We start from the raw sequence: 19,479 nt of genomic DNA, 5'->3' as shown, positions 1-19,479 counted from the left end.
AATCAAAAAGAAAATAATTTAATTAAAAATTAAAATAATTGTCTTACAAATAACCTGCTGTAATCCATAAATACATTTTCAGCAAACATTGAGGAGAATGTGCTACCTTACTATCAAAGAAATGGCCACCATCTCTGAAGATGTGATCATCGTCACAAGCAGGTATGTGAATAGTCTGGGATAAAATACTTATGTACTTGTGGAATGTTTGCTGTTCTCTTTCTTTTGACTGCCAGGAAGAATTGACAAGAATATCATAAATCATTCTTTTCCAAAACACAATTGTCATATATGATATTCATTATTCTCTTGATTTGATGTTTCTTTTTGACTGCCAAAAAAAATTTGTAAGAATGTTGTATCTTAAACCATTCTTTTTTTAAAACATGGTTGTCATCATATAAAAATCATCCCTACCTGCTAAGAGGATTACAGAGGGTATTGATACTAGGCTGTGGGTTGGTTTTTAAACGTTTATAAAAATTGGGGCTGAGAGATGGCTCAAGTGGTTAAGAACTTGCTGCTCTTGTGGAGAACCTGAGTTCAGTTCCTAGCACTCATATTGTGGCGCATAACCATCTGTAACTCTAGTTACCAGAGATCCAACAACTTCTGGTTCCTGTGGGTGCCAGGTACACACGTGATACACATACATACTTGTAAATAGATACTTACACACATAAAACAAAATGTCTTCTTTTTTTTTTTTTTCCAAGAAGACAGGGTTCCTCTGTGTAACAGCCCTGACTGTCTGGAAAACTCGCTTTGTAGAACAGGCTGGCCTTGAACTCACAGTGATTCACCTGCCTCTACCTCCCAAGTGCTGGGATTAAAGGCGTGTGCCACCACACCAGGCATAAAAATATCTTTTAAGTTCATAAAAATAAATAAAAGCAAAACTGAAAAGTAACTGCTTAGTGAAATAGGTATTAATAATTACAACAAATATCAAAAGTTATCATTTTACATATAAAGAATTTTTATCCTTAAAAAAATACCGAGGGATAGTTCATAAAATAACCATTCTAAAGATCTAAATATCTTTACTCTCTGACACTATTAACCAAAATAAGTAAGTTAAATATTTAAGAATGAGGTATAATATATTTACTTATCAGATCAGCAAAAGAACAAAGAAGTATTGTTACATTCCTCCAAGGAAGACTGGCACTCTGGTACACAGAGGTAGAGTTCTAAATGGACTTTGTTTTTCTAGAAAGCACTTAGGCAGCATTTGTGACTGGAGAATTTCATCCTCAGTAATACTACATTCTGAATTCCTCATCTGTTGTGTTTCTGTCATTGTTAAATTACTTAATTAGTCATGTAATACATTAGGAAATATTTCAAGCTTTTGGAATTATTTTTGAGTTTGACTTTGAAATATTGTATAGATGTGTGTAACATATGGTAGTGAACCCAGTAATGTACTAATAGTTTATATATGTATGTAACATATGCTAATATGTAATAGTAATAGTAGTGTATATATGTGTGTAACATGGTGAACACAGTAATGTATTAATAATAGTGTATATATGTGTGTAGCATATGGTGTTGAACACAGTAATGTAGTAGTAGTAGTAGTAGTAGTGTATATATGTGTGTAATATGGTGGTGAACACAATAATGTAGTAGTGTAAATATGTGTGTAATGTGGTGAACACAATAATGTAGTAGTGTATATATGTGTATAATATGGTGGTGAACACAGTAGTGTAGTAGTAGTGTAAATATGTGTGTAATATGGTGGTGAACACAGTAGTATAGTAGTAGTGTATATATGTGTGTAATATGGTGGTGAACACAGTAATGTAGTAGTAGTAGTAGTGTATATATGTGTGTAATATGGTGGTGAACACAATAATGTAGTAGTAGTGTATATATGTGTGTAATATGGTGGTGAACACAGTAATGTAGTAGTAGTGTATATATGTGTGTAATATGATGGTGAACACAGTAGTGTAGTAGTAGTGTATATATGTGTGTAATATGGTGGTGAACACAGTAGTGTAGTAGTAGTGTATGTATGTGTGTAATATGGTGGCGAACACAGTAGTGTAGTAATAGTGTATATATGTGTGTAATATGGTGGTGAACACAGTAGTGTAGTAGTAGTGTATATATGTGTGTAATATGGTGGTGAACACAGTAGTGTAGTAGTAGTGTAAATATGTGTGTAATATGGTAGTGAACACAATAATGTAGTAGTAGTGTATATATGTGTGTAATGTGGTGAACACAGTAGTGTAGTAGTAGTATATATATGTGTGTAATATGGTGGTGAACACAATAATGTAATAATAGTGTAAATATGTGTGTAATATGGTGGTGAACACAGTAGTGTAGTAGTGTATATATGTGTGTAATATGGTGGTGAACACAATAATGTAATAATAGTGTAAATATGTGTGTAATATGGTGGTGAATACAATAATGTAGTAATAGTAATTTATCTTTGGCTGCTTGGAATTGTAGCTAATATTTTATTTAAATGTTTGGTAATTTCTAAATATCTTAGAATGGATCTGTATAATTTATAGTAAAATAAATAGTATTACTTAAAAATAGTTGCCTTTTTAGTGATTAACTATAACTCATTTAACTAAATATAGTTTTCATACAATGAAATACATTTTGAAGGAAGGTACTTATGTTTAGTTATGTTGAATACAATTTCAGTTAAAGCTTTCAATGGAAATATCAGAAGAGCAGATGTAAAAAGTAACTTAAACAAGAAGCAAATGTATTTCCGTCATGGAACTATAAGTCTGCAGGCACAGACTGGCTGGTGTTGCTGCACCCATTTGACAGTGGCAGGACTAGGATTCTTTTGGACGTCCTCCATCATGGCAGAGTAGATGCTTGAATTACTGACAGTGTCCCATGTGCAAGCAGGAGAACACTGGGAAGGGGCCAAGGGGCGCCAGCACCATCTGCCTCTTTTAGCAGGAATGCAGCAGCATTTCCTGAGCAATTTTTAGATTTCATTTGGCACATCTATATTATATGACTCTTCTTAGGAGGCCAGGAAAGTGAGTATTTAGCTTTTATAGTCCATGTACTGGGAGCAGGCAAGGAAGAAGGAGTTGAAAATTAGTGTTGGATTAGTCAACTAATGGTGTCTGCCACAAACAAGAAACAGAAACCCTTCAGTTACAGTTTTTTAATTCACTAAATACTTGAAAAATTAAAGATAAAATAACTGTTGTTTGTTTCTTTCAGTGGTTAATGCTTCCCTCTGAGCCTGATTAGATATAATTATAGTTTATTTCTAGTGCTCTTAAGTGATTAGTGTGTATGGTAGGCTGGATAATGGTTCCCTGACGATGCCCATGTCCAAATTCCCAGGACCCGAGAACATGTTATATTCTATGGCAAAGGTCAGTTAAAGTCAATAGGAGTATTCTGGTTTATTCATGTGGTCCTTTAAAAGGGTAAGCATTCTTAAAAATGGAAGTAGAGGGCTAGAGAGATGGCTCAGCAGTAAAGAGTGCTTGCTGCTTTTCCAGAGGACCCAGGTTTGATTCCCAGCACCCACACTGGGCAGCTTACAACCACCTGTAACTGTAGCTCTAAGGAATCTGAGAGGAGGCCCCTCTTCTATCCTCCTCATGTCATTCAGTCACACACACACACACACACACACACACACACACACACACAAATGTGTCTTTATAAAAACGTGAGTGGGAGGCAGAAGAAGAGTGTCAGTAAAGAGATTCGAGGCAAACATAGTCAGAGAGATGCTGTTAAAGATTTGAAAATAGAAAAAGGGGCCTTCAGTCATAGAGCACAGGTGACCTTTGAAATTGAGACAAAGAGGAAATGGATTCATCCATCTTTACTTTTTTGTTGCTAAAACACTGCCTGGGGCTGTATTCTTTAAGAAGTAGGGAGGCTTATTTAGTTCATTTGTGGCTAAAAGTTCAAGATTGGTATCTTTGTTTCTTCTGTTGCTATGCTAAATACCCTGAAAAAAGCCGCTTAAAGAAGAAAGGTTTATTTTGCCGTAGAGTTCCAGTCTGTCATGGTGGGAAGACATGGCTGCAGGTCGGGAAGGCAGGGTGGCAGGAGCTGGGTGCTGGCTGGTCACATTGCATCTACATCCAAGAGGCTGAGAGCAAATAGGAGATGGGCCATCCTATAAGGCTTTAAAGGCTGCTGCCCCAGGGACCCACTTCCTTTGACGAGGCTTCACCTCCTAAAGACTCCACGACTTTCCCAAACAGCACCGGCTGGGGACCAAATATTTAAACACATGAACCTATGGGGACATTTCTCATTCAAATTACAACAGTTGAGTAGCTCCATCTCTTTGACCTCTGCTGGGGGCTCTATGGAGAGTGGCAGGAGTGTATATAAAAAAGATCAGATGGGCCGGGCGGCGGCGGCGGCGGCGGCGGCGGCGGCGGCGCACGCCTTTAATCCCAGCACTCGGGAGGTAGAGCCAGGCGGATCTCTGTGAGTTCGAGGCCAGCCTGGGCTACCAAGTGAGTTCCAGGAAAGGCGCAAAGCTACATAGAGAAACCCTGTCTCGGGGGGGAAAAAAAAAAAGGTCAGATGGTAAAGCCAGGAGTAAGAGAAATGAAGGAAGCCAGGATTTCTGTTCTTTATAACAACTTGATCTTGCAGGACTAACCATGTCCTCAGTGATATTAATAATCACTTCTGGGGGCAGCGTCCCTGATGGTTAAGTACCTTGTACTAGTTCCCATTTGTTACAGGTTCTGCCACATCCATACTGCCATTCTGGGCAATAAGCTTCCAGTACCTGGACCTTTAAAGGTCATGCTCAAACCCAGCAAACCCCTATAGCTTTCATAATATAGGCCTCCAAACGTCTTGATTTTCCAGTGAGACCTGTTTTGGAATGAACTCATTAACTGTAAACTAACTACAACATAGGATGAATAGTACTCTAACCCTCTAACTTTGTGGTACTTTATTAGAGCAACAGTAGAGTAGAAAAGAAATACAGATTTTATACCTGAATCTGGGATGCTGCTAGGACAGAAAATCTGAAAGTAGCTTTGGAGCTTTGAGGATATGTTAGGAAAACCTAGACCACTAGTTCTCAACCGGTGGGTCACACTCCCTTTGGGGTTGAATGGCCCTTTTATGGGGGTCACCTAAAACACAGATATTTACATGATAATTCATAACAGTAGCAAAATTATAGTTATAAAGTAGCAAAGAAAATACTTTTATGGTTGGGGGTCACCACAACATGAGGAACTATATTAAAAGATCGCAGCATTAGCAAGGTTGAGAACCACTGCCCTAGGTTGTTAGTGGAAATATAGATTTTAATCACCGTGCAAAACTCAGAAGTTAAAGGAGCAGGAAAAAAATCACCTTAAGGAGTATCTAAATCATTGTGAATAGATTGTTAGTGGAAACATAGGCATTAGAGATGCCGATAGTGAGGATTCAGAGGAAAATGAAAATGTAGGAAGGGGAATCTTTTCATTATAGTGGCAGGAAGCTTAGCAAAATTATATTCTGTGATTATGTGAGAAGAATGACTTACAAGAAATAAACTTAGATTTTAACTGATGAGATTTCCAAGCAAAGTGTTGAAGATGCATTCTGATTTCTTTTTATGTGTTAAGTAAAATTTGAAAGTAGGTAAACTGAGGGGAAACCTGTTTAAAAAGAACCAGGTTTTTTTTAGTTAGGACTTGGGAGGTAGAGGCAGGAGGATCAGGAGTTCAAAGTATTTTTGGCAATATAGCAAGTTTGAGGCTGGTCTAGGCTACATGAGATCCTGTCTCAAAACCAACAACCACCACAAAACCAAAGAAATAACAACAACACAAATCACCAAAAAGGTAGGACTTGATAATTTTGGAAATTCTCTGTCTAAGGGGCATAGGGTACCAAGACTGAGAGAGTCACTGTCATGAAAGTGTGCTGTAGAGAAACAGTGAAAGGCATCCATGCTGAAAAATTAGATGAAAAGGTCAGAGTGTTCATTTGGAACACTAAGGAGGTCAATAGTGAGTCCTTAGCTTAAGCAGAAACTGAAAATAGAGATGAGATTATCAAGGCAAAGTCTGTGGTTGAGCTTCTGTCTAAATGCAGTGAGTCTCCGTACTTATGGTAGACCCACAAGGTACTTGAGTATATTATACCAGCAGAAATACTACTGTCTGTCTTGGACCTGAAGGGACACAAAGAGGACAAAGTGAAGAAGCTTTGAACATCTCAGAATTCAGCACATAGGAAATAGGCTAATAGACCTACTCAGTTTTGAGTACATGTTAACTGCACCTTATGACCGAGTGGAGGTGACTGACTACATGGGCAGAGGTTCAGGCCTGAAGAGTGCCACTGAGAACTACTTAGATTGCTGCTTAAGCACTTTTCCTGGCTAGATTTATAAGTTGTTTAGGGCCTGTCTTAGTTTCTTTTCCTGTTGCTGTGATAAAATACCTGACAAAAGCAACCTAAGGGATAAAAGGTTTATTTGGTTTACAACTCCATTATTACTAGGAAGTCAAAGCAGTAGGAACTTGAAAGAGCTGGTCACATATGTAGCTAGAGTTTTCCTGCCTGGCCCACAGTCAGGACAAATCTCTCTCACCTGCCAGTCCCACAGCCACTCAGACCCAACCAAGTAAACACAGAGACTTATATTGCTTACAAACTGAATGGCCGTGGCAGGCTTCTTGCTAACTGTTCTTATAGCTTAAATTAATCCATTTCTATTAATCTATACCTTGCCTCGTGGCTTACCGGCATCTTCACATGCTGTTTGTCATTGCGGAGGCTGGCAGTGTCTCTCTGACTCAGTCTTCCACTTCCCAGCTTTATTCTCCTCCTTGTCCTGCCTATACTTCCTGCCTGGCCACTGGCCAATCAGTGATTTATTTATTGACCAATGAGCAACACACTTGACATACAGACCATCCTACAGCACACATATTTTTAAAGTTCAAAGTTCTAGGTTACAGTCCATCAGGGCAGGAAAGTCACAACAGCAGGAGTCTGAGGGAGTTAGTGACATTATGTCCACAGTTAGAGAAGAAAAGAGCAATAAACAAATGAATGCTTAGTATTCAGCTTGCTTTTTCCACTCCTATACAGTCCAGGATCCCCTGCCTGGGGAATGGTGCCGCCCACAGTGGGCAGGTCCAAAATAATCCCCCACAGACATGCCCAAAGGTCCCTCTTCCAGGTGATTCCAGGTTTTGTCAAGTTGATAATTTGCATTAGCCATCACAGGGCCAATGGCTTTCATCTTTCCATTTTCTCTTTGTAAGTGGGCACATCTGTAATTGTTACACTGTGGCATTCTTACATTTTGTTTTTGTCACAGGTCCAGAGATAGGGAGAATTGTTGCACCAGGAATGACAAGGATCTCACCCAAATCTAATTTGATGATTTTGATAATAAGATTAAGACTTTTGAATCAGTGAAACTTAGATGAGATTTTAGACTGACTTGATAATTCAGTATGCTGATTCTGCATACTTGATACTACAGTCTGGGGAGATCTTGGGATGGGTTAAATGTATTTTGCAGATGAAATGAATGTAGCTTTCATGGCACAATGGTTTTTGGCCTAGTGAGCACTATATTGGATTTCAGTGCTACAGAACTGTAAGATAATAAATGTGTGCTGTTAAGCCTCTAATTGTGGTAATTTGTTACAGTAAGAATAGAAAACAAATAGTGGAGATGGCCATTCTGTATACATAGACAGTTGTGTTAGAGGGCAGGAAAACCTGAAGGCAGATACTTCGTAATAGAATATATATTGTGGAGACCCATAGAGGCTTCCTAGTGAGAACTTACTCAGGGTCTGAGAATCTGAGCTTGCTTTACCCAGCAGGGCTGCATAATGGGATGATTTGATCACGGGCGTGTTTACCAGGTGTTTGGAAGGGTCTACACTTGGCTGTATGGTGTGCTTTGATCTTGCAAGGGGGAGGTCTTTTGCCTCTCCCCTTGGCATATTATAAAAAGCCTTTTGAATAAACCTCTGGGGTGTTGGGTATTGACCTAGGGCCCTCCTGAAGCTATCCTGTGTCTCTGTCTTTCTCCTCCTCGTCTAGGTCTATCTTTCTATCTATCATTTCTTCATTCCTCTCTCCTCCACCCAAGAACCCTTCGTAAAGTGGGAGCAGGTCAGAGCTGGTCTCCCGGTAGACTCCCACAATATATGAATGAATAATAAGTACATGGAATTGTTCTTATCAGGGAAATGCAAATAAAATCTTAATAAGCTATTATACCATAGGATAATTAGGGGTTGGGGATTTAGCTCAGTGGTAGAGTGCTTACCTAGCAAGCGCAAGGCCCTGGGTTTGGTCCTCAGCTCCAGAAAAAGAAAAAAAAAAAAAAAAAAAAAGGATAATTGAAGAAACCTGGCAATACAAAAATAAGAACAACAAGAACAAACTTTTGCTCTAGTACAAAGTAGATGGAACAATTGAAACTACATACACTATACACTACATACACTATAGTAGAATTATAACTATTTAGAAAACAGTTTCTTGTAAAGTTAAACATGTATTAACCCTGTGACTAGTAACATGTCTAGGTATTTACCCATGGAAAATGAAAATGTATGTCTACATATAAAACCATGTAAGGATTTTGTAGCAACTTTATTTACAATAAATAGGTCTAGACTACAGATAACCAAAGTGCCCGTGTATAGAAGAATGGATAAACAAAATGTGATATACTCACGCAGTGGCCTGCTACACAGCTAACAAAAGGAACAAATTGCTGATTCAGACAACAGCATGAATAAACCTCTAAAACTTCATGCTGGAACAAAATCAAAACGACACAAAAGATACATCATGGGTGGTTCTACTTTTATAAATCTCAAGGACAGCCCAAACTCATTGTGTTCACAGAAGCTACAAGTCTGGTGGCTTGGAGGAAACTGCCTAGAAATGAGCATGGGGAGCTTTCTATGGACATGCAGACAGATGTTCAATGGTTTATTTTAGGTGGTTACATGCTTATCACACTTGCCAAAATTTATCTAATTGAACACTTAGATTGTTTTGGTTTATATTGCAAGTCAAAGAATAAATTAAAGAGATTTTGTTAGTGGCTTAAAGTTGGTCATATAGATTAATGTCTGGTGATACTGTTCTGTGTCTAAGTTCATGTGTGAAGAGTGCTTAGGATTCTGGAATTGAGTTCTGAAGAATAGTTCTTCACTTGAATCTTGGGAGTAGTATGTGTGTGGCAAGGGTGATGGTAAATCTTCATTGCTGGTCTGAGTAGCTTTAGAATCTCCTAGAAGATTGATGAGGCACAACTTTGGATATGTCTGTAAAGTTCTTCCCTTAGAGGCTTAACTAAGGAAGGAATATCTACCTGGAATGTGGGTGGTACCCTGTGTAGGCTGGAGGCCTATGGGATGGGGAAGGTGAGCAGAATGCTGTCATTTCCCATCATGACTTCAACTGCACTGCTGTGTCCTATTCAACACAGTGGGCAGAAACCTTTGAAACCATGAGCCAAAATAAATCCTACTGGTTTCTGTAAAGCAATTGGTACAGCTGTGAGGAAGGAAGTGAGACTGGGATGGGGTGGTGGTGGTGGTGGTGGTGGTAGTGGTGGTGGTGTTTCAGTTTGAGGAGTTAACATCTCTAGTCTTATTTCATAAAACCAGTAGTTCATAAATCATGATTTGGGAGAAATAAATGTGTTGTACAGTTTGTAATCATGTCAAACTTGTAAATTGTACAGTTAGTGTATGGATTTTGGCTGAGGAGTGAAAATAGTTTTAGGAAAGTGAAGTCTTCCCATTTACTTGATAAGAAGAAGCATACAAACCTAAGCCAGTTTTCCTGATTGAATGACTCTGTTGTCCCTGGATGATTAGTTTGAAGAGTGGATGTCAGGGACATGTTCAGTCTTTTCTGTGGTGAAATTCTTCGTTCAGAGATCTTTAGTAATGTTTTCATTGCAAAATCAAAAAATGAATTTCCAGCTGATCTTTGAAGGTCTACCATCTTTGGCTGTGAGAAACTTTCTAGTCCTCAATGATCTCCATCTCTCCTCCAGTGTGTTCTTCAGAAGTGCTTACTCATCTCCTGCCTCTTGTCGTGGAACACTGGAATCTTGGGAGTTCATGCCAGTGCAGTTCTGTTGGCCAAACTCGAGTGCTATTTGATACCTTGTATCTTTTTACATGTTTCTTTTCATGCCTAGAATTGTCCTGTTTCCTTTTCTGCATAGCTCAGACACTTAGTATTTTGTGTTTTGATTTCCCTATTCTGCTTGACAGTCTTACCAGTTTCAGTTGTTTCTAAAGCACTGTTGTGTATGTATGTTCTAATATTTAGTGTGTTGTTCAGTACTATTTAAACATTTCTCTGCCTTCTGCACCATTAGTCTTGAGAGCAAGAGCCATATCCTACATTACTTGTACTGTTAAAGCTGGAACAGTGTCTTCCATTTATAGAAATTCAGTAAATAGGCATGTTGCAGAAGGTGAACATAGCATGATCTGCTTTTCTCCTTAAAGCAAGGGCATTGGAAACACTTGAAAAGACAGAGGATTCTGTATCTTCCTCTCTGTCCTAGGAAAGGCCTTCCACACAGTCACAGGTGTGAAAGGTGTGACTTAACGGGTGTTGAGAAACCTTTCTGTGTCTGCTTCCCTTTGTTTTTTCATACCTTGTTTGTAAGCCTGATTATTTGAATTAACATTTATCTCCCTTTCAAGTGAAATTATGACAGGCTCTTGAAGAGAGGTATTAAAGTGAGGCCACATCATAAAACATCTTCTCCAAAACCTAATGAACAACAATGAATAGAAATGAAGGTCAGGGGCTTTTAATTCTAGCCAAGATGAAGTAAGGATATGACACTGTAGTCTATCTTTCCCAGCGGTACAACAAAAAACTTCAGTGAGAATACAAAGTAAACTACTGAGGCCTCCCAAAAGGAAATTCTAGCAAGTAAATTGGGGGGAGAAAGCATTCCTTAATAAATGACTGATGAAACAACAGTAACCTTCATGGGTAGGCTCAATTAGGACTCTGTACCAAAGGGGCTCCGAGGAGACGTCTGCCTCTTTGGCCTGAGCACAGATTTGAAGAAGGCGGGCCAGTGGAGAACCTGTGAGCTGCAGAGCACAGGGAAGAATTCTTGTTGCTTTTTTCCTCTTTTACTTCTAGTTTTTCCTGAGGCCAGCCCCAGTGATAGAACACTTGTACTATGGTATGTAACTGGTATTATAGACACATAAACCCTGAGAAAACAAGCTGTCCCTGGAAAGGGGGTTCCTGATGCATGACAAGTATGGAGAAATCCACTTATTATTATTAACAACTTTCTGTTTAGTCTTCCTTATCCTGAGAGTGAGCCCATTTATGTAAAATTGGGCATTAGCATAGGAACTAAAACTGAGTAACCTCATGTTTCTGATTAAGAGAACTGAAAAAAGGTCTCTGATAGCCAGAAAGTATGGCAAAAATGACATTCAGGGAGATTTGAAAGTTCTAGAAGATCTGGAAAGATCTGAGTGCTTTTTCAAGGCAATACAGATGTGAAAAGTCATAGCAAAGGTTTTGAAATATGAACTAACTTTGAAATCAGTGTGCATAGGACAGGTAGGATCTGGAACTGAGCTAATTCTTTTCTAACTAAAACATCAACATCCCCAAATCTTTTAATAGAACTCTGTGGGAGCCCGTTCTCGGGTTCTTCGTGGCTTTACCCAGCAGGTCCGCATAGAGGATGATTAGGACCACGGGCCTGAGTGCAGGTGTCTGAGATGGTCTGCACTTGGCTGTGCTGGGGGAGGAGGTCTTTTGCTCCACCCCTTGGCGTCTCTATAAAAACCCTGGGGCAGAGACAGTCAGGGCCCATTGGAATAGGTTCCAGGCCCTCTCGAGGGTATCCTTTATTTTCTATCTGTTTATCTCCGCAAGATTCTCCACAATAAATCCTTCTATCTTATATTTCCTGCTGCTCGAACTCAAGAAAACTCGGGGGATCTGTGGGGGTGGTGGGTAAACGCCCTGCAGAACTCAAGTCTCGTGATATGTTTAGAATGTCCAGGGTACAAAAAGTGATCTCCAGATTCAATATAATTACCAATTGAAAGACTAATAGCATGCTTCACAGAATTAGAAAACACAATCTTAAATTCATGTGGATACAAAAAAGATCTTTAATAGCCATGGTGGTTTAAATAAGCATGGCTCAGATAGTCTCATATGTTTGAATGCTTAGTCACCAGAGAGCAGCACTGTTTGAAAGGATTGAAAGGATTAGGAGATATGGCCTTGTTGGAGGAAATGTGTTAGTGGGCATGGGCTTTGAGGTTTCAAAAGCCCAGGCCAAGCCCAGAGTCTCTATCTCAGCCAATGGATCAGGGTGTAGCTCTCAGCTACTGCTCTAGCGCCTGCCTGTGTACCACCATGCTTCCTGCCATGATGATAATGGACCTCTGAAACTGTAAGCAAGGACTAAGCCTTGGTCATGGTGTCACAGCAATAGAATAGTGGACTAAGACAATAGCTAAGCATACTGAGTAAAAAGAACTAGAGGTATCCATAGTACCTGATTTCAAATATATTCCAGAGTCACGGTAGTAAAAAAAAACCTGCATGATACCAGCACAAATATAGACCCACAGAAAACCCAGAAATAAGCCCACATGTCTGTATCGAAATGATTCTTGCAAAAGATGCTGAAGGCTTGCTTTGGGATAAAGACAGCCTCTTTGACAACTGGTGCTAGGAAAATTAGACTTATTTTGTATAAAAGTAAACTAAAAATAGATCTGAAACTTTAGTGGGACACCCTAAACTTTGAAAGTACTAGAAGAAAACATTGACATGGGTAGTCAGTGGCGCTCCAGTCACCTAGGAAAGAGAAGCAAGCACTGAGAGGCACGATGATGTTCAGTTCAGTAAGCTTCTTCACAGTAAGGACACAGTAGAATGGAGAGACAGTTTACAGTGTGGGAGGGAAGCTCTGCAGATAACCATCTGACAGTGAATTAACATCTAGAATAGATAAAGGCCAGAAAGCAGAACATAAAAAATCAAATCCAACCAAAGCAGGGCAAATGACCAATAAATATGTAATAAACAGCTCAGTATCTCCAGGCATCAGGCCATGAAAATCAAAACTGTATCAAGAGCTAGTATTACTCCAGTCAGAATAGCCATTACCAAAAAACTAAACCCAAAACAAGGATGGTAAGGATGCGGAGGAGGGAACTCGTATACTGTTGATGGGAGTGTAAATTAGTACAGTCACCAGGGGAGGTGAGAAGGGTGAGTCCTCAGAAAGCTGAAAGTGACTTACCTATGGCTGCCATACCAGGGCTTCCTGATTGGTTTCCACTTAACACCACCTTTTGACTCCAGAGAGATAATTATAATGAGTATAAATAAAAGCTTTACTGATAATGTAAAGAAATATATTGTATAGCAATTTTGGTATGTATATTTTATCATTGATTAAAAATAAACTCATTATTTGGCTAATCTGTCCAATCAGGATTTACCAACTCACCCTAGCACAGATTCCTCCCTTTTTCTCCTTAAAAACCCACTCCTGCAAAAAATACCTGCTTTGTTGCTTGCTTGCACTTGCTGCTGCTGCTTTGCAGCCCTCCCCCTCATCCTTCCCCCCCACCCCTCCAACCCCACCTACCCACCACTTGTCCCTCCCAGGTAATAAATCTCCTTTGTGCTAAGAATATAGTGTCTGGGTATGTTCTCTACTGACTCCGACGTGGGCAGCCTCTCTTACAATGGACAGTTAGCCTTAGAATGAGTTGTAGAAACAAGGATTACATATTGTGTGTTCTGCTCACTTTCCTTTGTTTAGGCTTTGGTTGAAATAGTAAGTGGTTACCATCTTGAGATTTCAATAGTAGATTAGACTTAATAGAGATAAACAGATTGAAGGATGTGTACGTCCTGTATTAGATGCTTCTTCTGAGATACTTGGCATAGTTTCAGGCTTCTTTGATTTCAGCTGTGGTATAGTGAGCAATTTTGTGCAGGATTCAGCTCATTTAATTTATACTGCCTTATTTCTGGCCTGTATTATATATTTTGTTTCCCATCCAGTGGGATTACATACTCACAACTCATATCTATATGCCACAGAAATGTGGGAGAATTATTTAAGGCTCCTTATAAGATTGCTTTGTTAGTTAATTTTTAGTCTCTGTGATACCATACCTGACGGAAAGAATGGAGGAAAGACTTTGACTTCAGTTCACTGTTTCAGAGGCTTCAGGCCATTGTCGATTGGCTCTCTTGCTTCTGGTCTCATACCTGGTGAGGCAGATTATCATGCTGGGGTGCAGGTAGTGCAAGAGGGCCATTTGGGACAAGCAGGAGACAGAAAGCAGCAGAGAAAAAAGTTTGGGACAAAATGTGCCCTTCAAAGCATACCTCTTCCAGCCAGGTGTTCCCTCCTAAGGTTTCCAGCACCTCTCAGTGATGCCATCTTACTACGAATCCATCAGAGGATCACAAAAGCCCATTAGCTGGCAACTGAATCTTTAACACATGAGCCTTTTGAGATAATACTTTATACCCCAACCATACAATTGCTTATTAAATAACTAGTTGCAAACTGGAGAAAATCTGTTTACACTGGTTTTACCTACTAACCTGCTGTCTTTTCTGTGCTTCACTGTTCTTTTAGCACGTTCCCATGTAAGGCCTTTCTACACACAGGGAAGCTAAGACAGTTACAGAGCCTAATTTAGGAAACCATGGGCCGTGACTAAAGTCACTGCTTAATCTTTTAAAATAAAATTTTATTTTAGTATAGCAATTTTTTTTTTTTTCCTGGAGCTGAGGACCGAACCCAGGGCCTTGTGTTTGCTAGGCAGGCCAACCCACCATACCCATTTTTAATGTATTGTGTATGACTGCTTTCATGCTATGAAAGACTTGAGTAGTGTTGAAGAAGCGGATAGGCTATATTCTAAAATGTTTACTAATTGATCCTTTTTAGAAACAACATGAAAAATGCCAAGCCTGTTTCCCAATGCTGCTGTAGCAAGTTACTACAAACCTGCTAACTTAGACAACCATCTTAGTGGCTTACAACAGGACAGATGACTCTTTTTAAGATCAGGCCAGGAAGATGACTCTCAGAATTTGCTCTGCAAGCATGAGGCCCTGAGTTTGGATCCCTCAGCATCTGTAACCCCAGTGCCTCCCTGTAGTGAGATAGATGGGAAGCAGAGACAGGAGCTTTTTTGGAAGCTCTTGGGCCAGCTGCTCAGGTCTACGGAGCAGTAAAACAACAGGGTGAAAGGCAAGGACTAGCACCTCAGGTTTTCCTCTGACCTCCACATGCTTGCTGTGACACACACAGAACCACCTCATATACCAACACACACCAAACGACTTGGAAAAGCAATTTCACCAGGCTGCAGTCAGTGGTGTGGCCACTCTAGGATGTTTGCGTACTTCTCTAGCTTCTGGAGGCTGCCTGCAGTGTCTTTCCTTGAGCTTCATTGTCACATCTTCTACTTCCTGTGTCAGTCTCCTGCTTTACTCTTAAAAGGATACTTGTGATTATATTTAAGGCCTACCCCCACTATTCTGGCAGATCCTCCCCATCTTAAAATCTTTAGTATAATCACATCTACAAAGAACTTTGCCACATAAAATAAATTTGTAGATTCTAGAGAATATTACCTGAGTATCTTTGGAACCTTGCATTTAGCTGATCAGTCTTCCCTCTAGTCCTCCCAAGTTCACATCTGCCCTTCATATAAAATACATTCTCCCTCTCATAATATCCTCTAAAGACTAAAACCCGTGATGTCAACTCTAGCTCAAAAGTCTTAGATGTCATCATTTAAATTGTCAAAATGTAATATGGGCAAGTTTCTTGGCATAGTTCCTCCTAGTGAAGAATACTGTGCTTCCTAGTTCCCTAGGTCCACAGGTCTCTTCGTTTGTGCTCCCCAGATATAGTGGTGGAGCGGGCAGAGAGTCACACTTAATATTCACTCTCATTCTTAAAGGGAGAAGCATAGAAAGAAAGACGGAATTTATAGTGCTCAACAGTTTTGACATCCAGTCATATAAACTTCTTTCAGGCTTAAGGCTTGGGAATAATATTCCCCCTCCCCTGGGTGTTGTGCTTGGATGCTTTTGTGTTAGTGTAGTAGAACTGAGTAGCTGTGAGGAGGTCTGACAGCCTGCAAAGCCTAAAATAGTTCCTAGATTGTCCTTGTTAGAATATACACTGGTTGACAGCAGGAATCTTTGTCTTTTGCTCATTAACATATCCAAATCTCCAGAATACCACTTGCTATGTAATAAACATTTACTGTAATGTGGAACAAAAGGTAAAGATTAGGGTAACTTAATGGAAGTGAGGGGCAAACCTTTGATATTGCTGGGACAAACCCAGTTTATAGATAACAAACATTCAATGATAAAATAGGAGGAAATTTTCTTGGCTTATGAAGAAAGAAATTTACAGCTTCAAATAGCATACAGCATTCAAACAAAACTTGCACTAGAATGACCAGTACACAACTTGGAAAACAAAGAGTGCTAGTCTTTAAACATACATGTGGTGGTGGGTGTCTGCAGCCCTAGCATTTTGTAAACAGAAAGAGAAGGACTGAATTCCAAGTCAGCCTGAACAATATAGCAAGTTCCAGGCCAGCCTGTGCTACATAGTGACAGACAACAGCAGACCACTTGACCCAGTCTGGTTTTAGCCATTCATGACAATTTTAAGTGTCAGAAAAGAAAGGGGACAATTTCTGCAAAGCTGTAAGAGAATGAGATTCAAGAGTAGTTTACAAATTGCTAAGCAACAATTTTTTTTTAAATGCAGGGACAATAACCAGACTTTCAGACTTGAAAGAACTTAAGGATCATAACATTAATGAGTATTTCTTACAATTAAAATTTCAAATTATAGTAATCTTTAAAGTTAAGAGTGAATTCTATAGTAGGTTGTAGAAAATGAGTTAGCAGTGAACATTGAGTTTATAAAAGGAAGGGTAAACCACTCTAGAAATTATTGTTAAAATTTGAATATAAATATTATACATATATAGTTATAAATATTTTTCATAATAATGCAAAAATGTGATACAAAATTGAGAAGAGATGGGCAAGCAGACAAAAGAGATGTTATATGTACATTAATTTTCTTAGGTTTCATAAGTTAACTTTTTTATCTAAAATTTTATGGCAATCACAAAAACAGCTAAAGTTAAAATATAAATCTTTCACATGTCAGAAAGAAAGCACAACATGTAGCAGAGCCCAGTAACTCTAGCTTTATTCAGTAAGGTAGCAAGTAGCTATGTAAGCCTACTAAAATTATAGTGAATATTAACTGGAGTTAAATTTAAGACTCAGTTCTTTAGTTCCTCCCTTGTGTTGTGAGTGCTCAGTAATAACACAGAACTACAGATAATATAGTCAATATAGAACATCCCATCATTGCGAAAAGTCAGAGAGCATTGCCTTATAAGGAACAAAGAAAGTATTCAAAATAAAGTTGCTACACAGAATGATTGGATACATTTAACCCTAAATGTAGTCTGTTAAAAGAGATACAGAGATTAAGTACAGCCAGGTATGGTGATTCAGGACATCTCTAATCTTAGCACTTAGGAAGTGTAGGCAAGAGGATTGCAGATTCAGGGCCAGCCTGGACAATACAGAAGAACCTGTCTCAAAACATCCCAACAGCAGAAGCAACAAATAAGAAACAAAACCCCAACAAACTCTGTATTTTAGATATTGTGATCTATGAAAGATACAGAGTCAAATCTGAATGTAGAAGAATAACCAAAACATATGAAAGGGGCTCAGGTCATGATGTTAGTGTCAGGAAATTGGTTTTCGTGCAAAACAATTTTGAAGGAGACAAAAGAAGTACGTTTTGATCATGAAAAGTGAGGACAAAATGGTAGTGAATTATTTAATCAGTTAATAGGTGATCAAAGAACATAAACCAAAAACACAATAAATGCAATTAGAAGCAAAATATTATCAGTCTCATTATACAAAGAAGATAAAAGCACATAAAAGTTTTGAATAATGTATTTTATTAAGATTAACATTTATAAAATTGTACCTTTATAATAGAAAAGTCACCTTTACATGTGTTTATGGAATAATTAAAAAGTATTCTGCATGCACTTAGGCCCTGAAAACCTTTCATTTCAGAAAATGGAAATATAGTGGAAAATACATTTTCTCATTACAGTGTAATCAGACTAAATTTATTTAGAAAATGAAAGAACAATGAATAATTAAAGCTTTGCTCAAAGAAATTTCATAGCCATTAGCTTATAAGTTATGTAGTAAATGTGGCCAAGGGTTTTCTACAATTGACAGTAGGATCTAGTTTATAGATGTTCCTGAAAGCCTAGAGAACCAAGAGTAAGTATGTCCTACAGAATCAGGGAGAGGAGACCCAGAAAAATATTGACCACCCAGAACTTCTCTAGCAGCTGGTGTTCCCACCATCTACTAAACACTGGGGTGCATTCAGAATGGAGCGTGCACTGTTCCGTGGCAGCCATACCAGACACAGCAGCAGCTTTTGATTCAAGACCTTACTGACCTGTGCATTGCCCACTAGTAAATTCACGTCTGCTTGGTTCTGTCTGTGCTCTGGCTGTAGTGTGGGAAGCTTGAGTCAGTTTTCCAGTCAGAAATGGACAGCAATGATAGGATCTGGTTAGAATAGCACGCAGGGCTCTACCTGTAGTATCCTCTTCAGTGAGGAGCAAGTAATGAAGCCCCATGAGGTAAATGTTGTACTTATGAAATTAGAAAAAAAACTAGAAGTAAGCAGAAGGAAGAACTTACTAATGACAAAGCAGAAACTACGAAAATGTAATACAGAAAACTAGCGTAAGCCAAAGAACTATTTTTTTAAAAGGTGAAAATAAGCTTAATTCAGGAAAAGAAATATTGTGCAAAATTAGAACAAAAGAGAAATAATGAGGAATATTTAAGAAGTAAAGAAATTATTGTGGGAATATTTTGTAAACTTTAATGCAAATAAGTTTGGAACACATTTGAAAGAAGTGATTTTCTATGAAAATATAAATTAACAAAATTGTCTCTAGAAGAGACAAAATTTTTTTGTTGTTTTTAAGAAGAAAATATGATTTAATGATGCAGTTTCAGTATTTACAGCTTAACATATAATTTGACAATCAGATAAAATGGACATAAATGCTCATACACAAAATTACTTTAAGTTAGACCCCAGGTTTTACAACATTTTTAATGCTGCGATTATCAATGCTTTCTTAGCCTCTCAAAAAACTTCCCTTTGGGGGAAAAAGCAGCATTCCAAAATTTGACTTCAGATTCTATCAGTTTCTATTTTAATATGATAAGGAAAATGAAACACATTTTCTCCATATTCCCTGTTAATTTTACTCATCTATGTTAAACTGTGATTTACCTATCTGAAGCTTTATATCCTCTGTATGATATATAGTAGGTAGG

The 19,479-nt window shown here is 38.6% G+C and overlaps 1 protein-coding gene across 1 annotated transcript in view; it reads left to right on the top strand.

Moving 5' to 3' along the window:
• Copg2 (COPI coat complex subunit gamma 2) overlaps window positions 1–19,479 on the top strand; it is a 123,040-nt gene that overhangs the window by 10,428 nt on the left and 93,133 nt on the right. The window contains exon 5 of the mRNA XM_059257519.1: window positions 83–162. Within this exon, the coding sequence (XP_059113502.1) occupies window positions 83–162 (80 nt within the window). The remainder of the gene's footprint in view (window positions 1–82; window positions 163–19,479) is intronic.

The sequence above is a fragment of the Peromyscus eremicus genome, chromosome 3, assembly GCF_949786415.1.
Source record: "Peromyscus eremicus chromosome 3, PerEre_H2_v1, whole genome shotgun sequence".
NCBI lineage: Eukaryota > Metazoa > Chordata > Mammalia > Rodentia > Cricetidae > Peromyscus > Peromyscus eremicus.
The sequence above is the reverse complement of the archived record's forward strand: the minus strand, read 5'-3'. Positions and strand labels throughout refer to the sequence as shown.